Raw genomic sequence first — 12,173 nt, 5'->3', positions numbered from 1 at the left:
TCTGTGAATTTTAATGACTATGGTGTCCTCCACTGTGTAGTGTGTGCCATTTATTAACAGAGGCACAGATTATCTGTTTAAAGAAAAAAAAGAAATGACACATGTTGATGATCAGTCTTGATTGAGTGCTCTGTGCGAACATCGTGCTATTATACACTGTCACTGATTGATGATTTATCTTGCTTTAGGCTCAGTGTGAAATGAATGTAATACCTTTTTATGGATCATCCCTCGCTGATTAGCAGATTGTTACAGGATACGATGATTCCATTTAGAGGAACGTCCTGTGTTTACCACGCATTTCATCTAATAGCAATGCCGTGGCAGCTTAATCATACAGGGTTTTCAGACAGATCTCATGTATACTTTTGTTGTATTCATGCCAGTGTCATTCCTGAATCACAGTTCAACCCTAATCTTAGCTTGTGGTGTATACTGGACCATTATAGTCAGTTTACTAAGGCTGCCAAAAGCATGCAAGCAGTGCTTTCTTCCACAGTGCCATAGATGCATTGTGCATTTGAAGTAGAATTCCAGGTATTGATAATTTATAAATAGTTACATTGTTCCAGCCTAGACCAATGCGACTATGCATATACCTGCAGCGCTACCCCTGCGGGAGCTGCTTGGTCAATTGGGTTCTCTCTTCTTCTGCCTCGATTCTGAAAACAACATCAGACCCACTAACACAGCAGGTTAAGCAAGTGGATTCTGCACTGCTACTGGGAGCACAAATATAGATACCAGATACAAAACTAAGGTTCAGTATCAAAAAGCAAACATTAGACTGGTTAGTGGTAAATTAACCCAATATATTGTAATGGGTTGCAGTAAATAGCAGTATGCACATAAATGAGGTAAGTAAAGGATTAGGTCAATCACAGTTCACTAGACAATATGTTCACTAGGCTATAGCAGCATGGAATAGAGTTCTATGCAGCTAAATTAGAGTAAACCTGGTAATCCACAAAATCAGCAATAAGGAATGGCATTAGAAAACAGTAACCTCAATGATAATCAATACTGCAATAACGCCTCTGTAAACAGTAGGTTATATCCTCTTCAGAGTGTACTTTATAATTGAAAAGCAGCGATGACATTTTAAACTTCCTAAAAAGGTACCTATTATTATTATGGTCAATAGGCAAAGTTCTTGTGAAGTAGCTATCTAATTGAGCAGTCTTTACCCCTAGTTCTTCAACTGGCTAGCATTGGGGCCCAGTCTTTACGTAGGAACACATGAGTACTGTCCTAGTAAAGTCTGCATGCAGTAAATAATGCTGCTAGATTGATGGTCGGTCCCTATGTGCTCAGTCTCTGCCAGTGACAATAGGTTATTGGCAGCTGTGTCTTCTCCAAGTGTTATAGCAACAGAGGTGTCCCTGTTCAGGTGCCAGTTCTTTCTGGAGTGACTCCGGTCCACACGGCGGCAGGCTTGTGGCAGGTTGATATGCACACAGGAGCTGTGATGTGCACACCTCAGTCTCCTTGCAGCAAAGAGTCCCTCAGTATTTAGCCTGTGAAAAATACTGCTCTCTCTCACTTTATACCCGGCATGCCTAGGGAATTGTAATCCATAGATTGCTTTAGCAAAGTTTCTTTTCCTAAATTTTATCTCCCATAATTCAGTGCTGCCAACCATTAAGTCTTTTGAGCTCCTTCTGCTTGTCAACTCCCCCTGGTGGATGGAGGTGAGATAGTGTTAACTTATTCAGCTGAAGTTCATTGGGAGCACAGAATGCACTGCAGCACAGTGTGCTAAATCACTCTCTCCCTAGCCAAGTACCTGGCTACATACTGTACCTGACCAATGTCCCTGAAGCTGAAAAAAATAGACATCGCTACTAGAGTGCATCCCCACTTGCTTCCAGGTCATGCACTGAGTGTCTGGCCTGCTGCATTCAGGACACAAAAGGTTGGTCCCTCAACACAGGCGCCAATCATTTTCTGAATGAATGCAAAGCATTCTCTGATTTGACGAGGTGGGGAGGCAGGGAGGTGACATCTAGTAGATCTAGAGATCCAGTAAAAAAAAAAAAGTTTCACAGAGATACTATCCCTAAATAAAGGAGTTGTAAAGTCTCAGAGTTTTTCACCTTAAAGAGGAGTTCCACCCAGGGGGGTCCATTAAAAAAAAAAAAATTAAAAGTCAGCAGCTACAAATACTGCAGCTGCTGACTTTTAATTGGACACTTACCTGTCCCTGGGGTCGAAGCCCCGCTCGTCCCCCCCCTCCGCTCGTCGGCGCCGGCATTTCAACTGTGGGCGCCGGGCTGTGGCACCCAATCACCTGGGACCTGTAATGGGTCCCAGATGATTGACAGGAGGGAGGGAGCAGGGCCGAGCCCTTCCTTTGCCGAGGGGGAAGTGATGTCACCAGCCCAGGCAAAGGAAGAGGCAGACTACGAGGGACCACCTAGCAACAGGCATTTAGAGGTAAGTAAAAAAAAAAAAAAATATCCAAATTTTTTTTGTTTTTGTTTTTAGAATTTTTCAGGTATTTTTGTTTTTTGGGTGGAACCCCACTTTAATGCATTCTATGCAATAAAGTGAAAAACCTTCTGTGCTGCAGCAGCCCCCAGAACCCTCCTTTTTCTTTCTTAAATCCCATTGTTCCAGTGACGTAGACGAGCCCAGCAGTTCCAGCCGCTGTCTCGGGTCCTCATTGGATAGATTGATAGCAGCGGGTGCCATTGGCTCCTGCTGCTGTCAATCAAATCCAGTGACACAGGAGCCAGGGAGGGATGGGGCCGAGTCCTGCTGTCTGTGTCAATGGGCGCAGCAACAGGACTCGGGAGTGTGCCCGCATGGGTGCCCTCGCGGGAAGCAGCTCTCTGAGGGGGCAGCCAATGAAGAGGAGGGGCCAGGAGCACCATGGGGGGACCCCAGAAAAGGAGGATCATGGCCGCTCTTTGCAAAACCCTTGCACAGAGCACGTAAGTATAACATGTTTGTTATTTTTTTTTTTAAAAAAACAAACCTTTACAATCACTTTAAGGACTTTATGTTGCAAGGTTACAGTTTCAAAGTGATTGCAAAGTCTCATTTAAAAAAAAATAATAAAAATAACAAACATGTTATACTTCCCTCCTCTGTGCAGTTTTGCACGGAGTAGCCCAGATCCTCCTCTTCTCGGATGCCTCTTTGCTGCTCCTGGCCCCTTCCTCCTATCAAATGCCCCCACAGTCAGCAGCTTCCTATGGGGGCACTGGAGCTGAGTCACAGCTCCGTGTGTCCATTCAGAGAATGGAGCCCCGGCCCTGCCCCCTCTCTCCCCTGATTGGCTGACTGACTTTGATTGACAGTCGCGGGGGGCAGTGGCGCCACTACTGTGTCTCAGCCAATCAGGAGGAGTGTCCCGGATGGCCTAGACATTCTTGGACATCACTGGAGAGAGATGGAGCTCAGGTAAGTAAGTAGGGGGGTGCTGGGGAGGCTGCTACACACAAAAGGTGTTCTTCTGCTTCACAACTCCTTTAAGGACAATGTCAATGGTAGATTTTTAAGTGCATGCCTAAAGTTGCTATCATCTAGACCAGGGGTCTCCAAACTTTTGAAACAAAGGGCCAATTTACTGTCCTTCAGACTTTAGGAGGGCCACTATGGTCAGTGGGAGCAGAAAATGCCTCAGGCTTGGTGTGTCAGTAGGAGTAACAAAATTACATAGCACCTGTGGTCAGTAGGAGAAGGATTAGTGCCCCATTGTTGAATGTTGGGGTTCTATTCCTCCCCCAAATAGTGCTTCATTTGAAGGAATAGTGCCCCATCATTAGTGTCAGTGTCAGGGAACCCCCCCCCCCCCCGTAGTTGGAATTAGTGGGAGGAATATTGCTCCATCCTTGATGTCAGTGGGAGGAATAGTGTTCCAACGTTTAAATATGAACGAAGGAAGTATGGCCTGTCATTGGTGTCAGTGGAAGGAATAGTGCCCCACTGTTGTCATCAATGAGAGGAATTATGCCCCACCATTGGTGTTGATGGAAAAAACTGTGTCTCATCAATGGTGCCAATAAGAGGAAATAATGGCTTGTATCAATGAGTGGAATAATTCCCCAAGGGCCGCATAAAGGGAAGCAAAGGGCCACAGTTTGGAGACCACTGATCTAGACAATTGTATTTAAAGGAGCACCTAACCATTCTGTTTTGTGGTCCAGAGTATGTTCATTGTGCTTTTCAGAACTGCTGTACATTGCAGTAATTTAAATAACATGCAGCTTAGTGTAGTAGCTTTTACAGTGACAATTCTTACAGGTAATTTTACCGCCTCTCTTGAAATGTACCCCCTGAAAGCAACCATGCTTTGGAATCCAGCATTGCAGATGTAGTATTATAGAAGATATTGACATTATGGCTAGAGATGTATGTTTTATTCATTAGTGTAAAGTTTACCAGTTTTCTTGGCTACGATACATGACAACTCACATCTTGTTTTCTGTGCCACATTTAATGAAATGTTGCAATGTTGTAAACCGATCAGCCATAACATTACCACCCACCTAATATTGAGTGGGTCCCCCTTTTGGGGGGCCAATATAGCCTTGACCTGACATTGACTGTCGGAACCAGCAATTAAACTTTTTCATCAGTTTTGAGCTACAGTAGCTCTTCTGTTGGATTGGACTACACAGGCCAGCATTTGCTTCTCATGTGCATCAATAAGCTTTTGCCGCCCATGACCCTGTCACTGGTTTACTTTCCTTGGACCGAACTCTTTTGGTAGGTACTGACCATTGCAGACTGGTAACATCTCACAAGAGCTGCAGTTTTGGAGTTGCTCTGACTCGGTCGTCTAGCCATTACAATTTGGCTCTTGTTCCGAGTCACTCAAATCTTTACACTTGCCCATTTTTTCTACTTTCAACACAACGTCAGGGACAACATTTTCACGTGCTGCTTAATATATCCTGCCTACTTTCAGGTGATATTGTTATAAGATAATCAATGTTATTAACTTTACATGTTAGTGGTCATAATGTTATGGCTGATTGGTGAATATTTATAGGGAAGTAAAGGGGTATGTTTCAGTGGAGACAGGTTAGGAAGTAGAGTCCATTAAACCTGTACATTGTGAGTTTACTTTTTGATTGCAGTGGTTCAGTAAAATGTATTAAAAGCTTTGAGGGAAAAAAAACCCTAAAAATTATTTTGTGCTAGCTAGGTCTCCTATATACTTAATGTCAATTCCTGCAATTGTATTGTCTTTTCAAATAAAATAGCAAGTTAAATTGTGCATTTAGACTATCATAACATTTTTAAAGGTGACAATTACCTTGCATGGCCAGTTAATTTCAGTGCTTTTTAGTAATTGCTTCTTCTCTTTTTCACATCCTTGCAGAGATCTTCTTCAGACATTAACAGAAGAAGAGCTGCATACTCTAGAGCGGAACCTTTGCATATCACAAGATATGGAGTTTCCTGTCCGGCCTGACCCAGAAGTGCCCACAGCAATCTCTCCTGTCTTAATTGCTGCCTTACCGTCAGAAGAACCACTTTCATCAAAAACTGAGAACACGGAGGTAGAACTGGCTTGCTCTATGCAGTATGATGAGCAGGAGCTGGAGCAGCTTAATATGATGGTCCACAGAGTTGGCGATGAAATGTCCTCTTTACTTTCTCCACCAAGTGTCTGTCAGTCACCTGCTCACAGGGCTAGCTCCAGCACAGAGGCCTCACCAAGCAGACGCCCTAGAGACCAACTCGATGATGGGGATAGGGTTTTCTTCATGGACGACCTTGATGGAGCCTTAGATGGGCTTTCTAGAAGAAGAACCTCGGAAAATACAAGTGCTTGGGTCAACAATTCCTGTTATAAACCTAAGCAGACTTCTCTGTGCCAAGACACACTTGTACAAAATGGGGATATGGACCATATTGATCCATTGAAGGAAACAGAAAGTGATATAAGCAATAACAACAACATTGATGGAACTAAAATACTCATGTCAAGTGCTACTCTCCAAAACTCTTGTAGTTGTTTAGAGATGACAGATTCACAGGTATACCTCAATGGCTGGGATGTGAACGGTGATGATGCAGAGACGGCGGAAATGATCGCCAACAGAACTGGCGGAATGAAAATCTCAGCAACTGTAATCTTCAATCCCAAATCATGTTCAACTTCAGCTTCTCCGGAAACTTCTCCGGATTTAGCCTGCAGTCACTCCCCTCTTTCTTCAGACCCTTTAACAAGTCTTGAAGGGGATGAGGCCCATAAACTTACCTTAGCAGCCACAAACTGCTTAATTAATTCATGTGTGTGTTGTGGTAGCTGTGATGATACAAGGGAGGACAGCTTGGAAAGCTTAACAACTGTTCGCTCACCGGGTAAAGTTATAAATGCTTCCTATAGCTTAATAAAGTCCAAAGAGATTGGTCATTTAGACAGACGAGAGTGTGCAGTGTCTACTAAAGAGGTGTTGATTGAAACCCCCCCTGTTTTGTTACTGGAAAAAGACAGACAGGAGCAAAGACACTCCAACTCTCCTAAGTGCCTGGCACATACCTCAGGTTCACAAATAGGGATGGACAGTGACTCTGAAGAGGCTGTGGGGGCCTCAAGTCCGCAACTGAAGGGAGTGTTAAGAAGGAAAGACCATGACGAGAATAACAGGCAAACACAGCAGACAGAAGAGGCCAGCTTGGATGCCACGGCTAAAGGGGATATTCTAACTAGCACAAGGTAAGAGCACCTTGCTCAACTATCATTACTCCTTTGTAGTTGGTTGATAATCTTATGAACCTCAGTCTATTTAAAGAGCATATTATGGGGCTTATGTACGAAAAAGTAGGCAAGAAGAAAATTGGTTGTTGCCCATTACAACCTATTTTTCACTGCAGAAATGACAGTTTGAAGTTGGTATGTGCAACAATTATTTTTTCTTGTCTATGCCCTTGCCATACATTGGCTTCAGTGCTTTAAAGCAGTGGTCTCCAAACTGTGGCCTCGGGGGCGGAAGCGGCCCTTTGCTTTTTTTTATCTGGTCTTTGGGGCATTATTCCCCCCAATGACACCAATGATAGTGCATAGTTCCTCCTATTGACACCAATGAAGGGGCAGTATTCCTCCCATTGACACCAACGATGGTGCACTCTTTCTCCCTTTGATACCAACGATGGACCACTATTACTCACCCAAACACCAATTATGGGGCATTGTTTACTCCCTCTCACACCAGTACTTTTTCTACTTTGCCTGGCCACAGTGTGGCCCCCATACATTTTGAAAGTTTGGAGAGAGACCCCTGTTTTAAAGTAAAAATCTACTGTTGTTGCAATTGTATAGAAGCAAATGTGCAATCCAGCTGTCTGTGTCAACTTCTTTTTTCCACCATGGGGATTGACAGCACAGCTTACACAGTGCAGAATATTTGAAGCTTTTCTTGCAATATGGAAAGGAGAAAAGTAAAGATCACCGACAACAGCTGCAATGCCTATGCAGTGACATCACCCATAGACTTACTATAGGGCATCCATTGACTGCTATCCCTCTACCTTGAACCCAGCGCTGGAAGTCAATTAATTGATCAGACCAGAGCGTCCTCAGAATAGGTAAGAATGCACATCTTTCTTCTACAGAGTAGTTAGTTTAAGGCTTAAAATGGGGGTGGGAGCAGGTTTAAAGTTAGATAAGGATTTAACTGGACTTCTACTTTAAAGTGGAATTCAAGTCTATACCTAAGTAAGCCTAAATTTTCTCCTACCGCCCTTGTGTTGTTCTAACTGCCCTGTAGAAGGAAGATGCTTATATTTGCCTATTCTCAGGATGATCTAGTCTGGTCACATGATCATCTCCCAGTGTCCACTTCAGGGTAGAGGAAGGATAGTCAACAAACGATGCCCCGTAGTAAGTCTATGGGTGACACCACTGCATAGGTATTGCAGCCATTGTCGGTGATCTCTCCTCTCCCCTGAAGCCAGATCATGTGACCGGAGCAGAGAATAGGTAAGTATAAGTATCTTTTTTTCGCGTTGTAGTTAGAATACCAATTTGAAGAGGGGTGGGAGCGGTTTAAGGCTTAGTTAGACATAGACTGGAATTCCATTTTAACTAAAACTTGAATCCCAAAGTCTAAAACCACCTTAACCTGCATAGTAAGTGCTGACAGATCTGACATATCTTACCAAAAAAAAGAAGTTCCATCCAACATATTTTTTTAAGCCCCAGTGGAATAACCGAGTTAGTGTTGGCACCCTTTTGGCACAGTACAATATGATGAGCCATATATGGTTCTAAGAATATACAGTTATCAGTAATCTTGCTACTTTATTAGATAAAATGGGGACCGCTGAGATTTAATGGCCTTCAGGTGCTAACATTAGTCCATGAATACTGATACATCCTGTGCTTGATGTCTGTCCTTGTAGTAGACTCAAGTCAGCCAGAGGCGTCTCTTTGAAAGGGATAAGTTTACCGCAGAGAAACACATTGAGTGGAATATACCAGATATGAAGCAGACAGAATCTGGAGCAGCTGTATATAGTAACCAATCAACTTCTATCTTCATCTTGTTCAGTTAAGCTTTGAAAATGAAGGTTAGAAGCTGATTGGTTGCCATGCACCATAGCTCCAGATTCTGTCTGCCCCATTTTTAGGAAATCTCCACCCCCTTCCCCAATGTGTTTGAACTAATTAAAACATACTCTCTACACTATGCCCAGTTCACTTTTTCCCCCCCATATTTTAGCATTTGAAAACCACAAGGCGAAAGAGGGCAGATACTTTGGTTTGGTTATTATTCGATATTTATGCTTACCGAGGTCTCCCAATGTGAGGTTTTATTCTGGTTTTCTATTCTGATGTGGTATTGTGTTGTGCTGTTTTTATATGGTATAGCAGTATGTGTTTTCTTTAACCTAGTATTGGAACTGACTATGGCATTTCAGCTAGTGTCTTTTTTCATACCTGCAGTAATCTTGCTACTGTGATAGATAATAAATCAGGCAGCTGCCTTCACAATTGTCTGACTTTAGGGAAGCTCACTCATGTTGCTCTACAGAGAGAAACTGTGCGGCAGCAGCTTTGCAAGTAAGTACTGCTGTTTTTTTGGGGGGGGACATGGATGAAAGGTTTTATTTTCCTTCTAGATAGAAAGTTTCATGTGTAGTTGAAGCCAGACGGGCTAAGATTTACTTTTATGTGCTGTGTTTTTGTTGATGTGGAAAAGCTGCCAGAGTTATTGATTGCTGATACTGCTGATTGTGCTTTTCTAACACTGAAAGCGCAATAAAGCTGGTTGTGACCAGTTTGAAACTTTGCCTGTAGTGTGGACTTCTTCTAAATGTATGAAAAACACCATCTTCAAAAGGTCTATATGCCAAGAGACGGTGGAAGCAAGAATTTTATCATTAAAATGCTCTGAGCTGAGCAGGGATTCCTCCAGTGTGTGCATCTACTAATGTTATTAATAAGCTATATTTATAGCTTTCAATAAAATATGTTTCCACTGAAATCTTGGACCCCTAAAGAATGCGGTATGACTACCCATCAACTCCTAAACACGACTGTCATCTCTGCTTACTATTTGTCTTTAGCCTATACTGGGTAACATCACATTGTTGGTAACGTTGACTAAAGACATCAGTCTATCCAATTTCGACCTGAGTGTGCGTGTGTATGTTGCTACCATTTTCCTTATCCCTGTGCATTGCATTGGCTAAGAGACGCAGTTTTTAAATTTATCTACACCAACTGTGGAAGGGAGTTCCACATTCTTACTGCTCGAACAGTAAAAAAACCCCTTATACAGTATAAGATTTAACCGCCTCTCATCCAACTACATTGTGTGGTCACATATTTTTTTTTTAATTTTTTTTTTTCAGAGACCTAAGGTTAACCACTTCTTGCCCGGTCAATGTATATAAGCGGCCGGGTGGGTTCTCTCTAGTTCCAGATCACCAGTGCCCTCGCAGTCACAGTTCATTGAGAACTACAAGCCATCTGCCATGGTTGAAGGTGATAATTGTAGTTCATTTATTCACAGATCGCTGTGAATGAATGACGCAAATAATGTGGGAGGAGCCCCACACGGCTTCACGCTTTTATAAATTGTGACAGCAGGTGCGAGGAGAAGATCTCTGCCCACTGTCACAGCAAGGGATCGGAGGGGTGCAGGCAGGTGCTCTTTGGTAAAATGTCACCTATTGCACCCTAAATACAAGTGTAACATATTACCAAAGGTGAACTTATCCTTTAAGGTAAAAAAACTTTTTTACTTTAGAACCACTTTAACAGAGCAGTTTGGAGGAGAAAAATACCAAATTAGAGGATCAGTATTAATGGGTCTGACACCCAAATTTGTTGAACTTTGTTGAGGGTGAGATCATGGTGCCCGGCAGACAATAGGACAGGGACATTCATAAAACCAGAACAAACTGAAAACGAGGTCATTTCTGTACTATGCAAATAACACAGCTTTGCTTATAACCTCATAACGTGGTATAAAATACACAGTTCTGTGTTATAAATAATATTCCCTTCAGATAAATACGTTGAATTCAGGGGAAAAAAATTTACATACACATAACTCAGAATTTGTCCTAGATTTGTAATGCCCCTGTTCTATTTCAAAGGGGAGAAATAAGCAATGAAAGAAAGGATAACAGTCACATTGGTAAAGACTATATTGTGTTTATTCTGTATTAAGTGTTAAAACTATACCCAAGGAATCCATTCTGTAAAAAAGCACAGTATTCTTTTAGGTTGATTCTGACAGAGCTCTATAACTATAACATATTTAAAAAGTTGACTACAGTTCTGAAACCGGGGCAGCTGCTTGTATGTAGATAAGCTGAAAGTGTTGGTAAAGCTTTGTTTTTTTTTTTAATAATAAAAATAAAAATGTTATACTTGTGCTGTGCAAGGGTTTTGCACAGAGCAGCCCCAATCCTCCTCTTCTGGGGTGACCTGCCGGCGCTCCTGGCACCTCCCTTTCATCAGGTTCCCCCACGAAAGCTGCATCCCATGGGGGAACCCGTGCGGGCTCGCTTCCGAGTCCCGCTGCTGCATCCATTGACACAGACAGCGGGACTCGGCCCCGCCCTCTGCTTCGCAGCGGGAGCCAGCCAAAATACCTGCTAAGGTGAGAGACAGCGGCTCGTGCACATCGCTAGATTGGATCAGGCTTGGGTAAGAAAAAGGGAAGGGGGTAGTAAATCTCTGAAAAAAAACCCCTGTAAGACAAAGGCATAATATGCTAGTATGCATCGCATACTGGCACATTATGAAATACCCTAGAACAAAGCCCTCCCAGCGGTGCACGCTCACCTCTGAGAGGGCTAACATGTTCCCCCAGCCTATCTTCTGGATTTGTGGGCTCCTGCGCTGTGAGTGGCAGGAGCCGCGATGACGTCACCCCTCGCTTCCGGCAAGAAGCTCTGAAGATCTGGCATGGTATGTCGGGCCTTCAGAGCACATGCGTTGCTACATGAAGCGTGAATATCTCCTAAATGGTACACGTTTAGGAGATATTCATGACAAAGCGGGGTTTGCAACCGCTTTAATGCGTAGAATGCATTAGGGTGAAAAACCTTGAGACTTTACAATAACTTGAACTCATTAGCAAGACACTGGTACTGGTTGTCTGAGCCTGTCCATCCTTGTGGGAGGTATTGGTGGCCTTACTATATTACTATATCAGTGCCTACCACACCATCGACATTTATGACACGTGGAAGAGGAGTAGCCACATACCAAACCCTTCTTAGTAACATGCTTATTATTGGTAGAACCATGGGAACTGGCCAAAACACTAAAACTATACACAACACAAATATATAAAAATTAGTGTGGCGCTAAAAAAAGATGTCCTTTATTGGGCAGAGCCAAACAGAATGGTATCTGGAGGGCAGTATGCACAACAAAGAATATTGATGAAACTAGGTCCTAAAGGACTGTTATTGTCTTCACCAAAAACAAAACAAATGATGAGAACCGCAAGATATACAAATAATATAAAAAGGTGAAGCGTATATAAACTATTGTAGCCCCTGAAGTGACAAAACACTACATGTACATATATTCAAAAATATATATATAAACCAATATACAAGGAACCACCTAACCCAACATTAGGGAAAAATAGTAATGTGCAAAAGAACCAAGAAAACGTGAAAGATTAGTACATCATAAATGTGTATTCCACACAAATAAAACGTGTAAATGAGAGGTCCATCCG

The 12,173-nt window shown here is 42.7% G+C and overlaps 1 protein-coding gene across 4 annotated transcripts in view; it reads left to right on the top strand.

The window, feature by feature from the left end:
- The window catches only part of ZFYVE28 (zinc finger FYVE-type containing 28), a 331,742-nt gene that overhangs the window by 214,237 nt on the left and 105,332 nt on the right, over positions 1–12,173 (top strand). For all 4 annotated transcript variants that reach the window (XM_073610911.1, XM_073610909.1, XM_073610908.1 and 1 more), the window contains exon 8: positions 5,336–6,679. In XM_073610911.1, coding sequence (XP_073467012.1) covers positions 5,336–6,679 — 1,344 coding nt within the window. The remainder of the gene's footprint in view (positions 1–5,335; positions 6,680–12,173) is intronic.

The sequence above is a fragment of the Aquarana catesbeiana genome, linkage group LG01 (assembly GCF_042186555.1).
Source record: "Aquarana catesbeiana isolate 2022-GZ linkage group LG01, ASM4218655v1, whole genome shotgun sequence".
NCBI lineage: Eukaryota > Metazoa > Chordata > Amphibia > Anura > Ranidae > Aquarana > Aquarana catesbeiana.
Note: the sequence above shows the minus strand (reverse complement) of the source record. Positions and strands in the feature narration are given on the sequence as shown.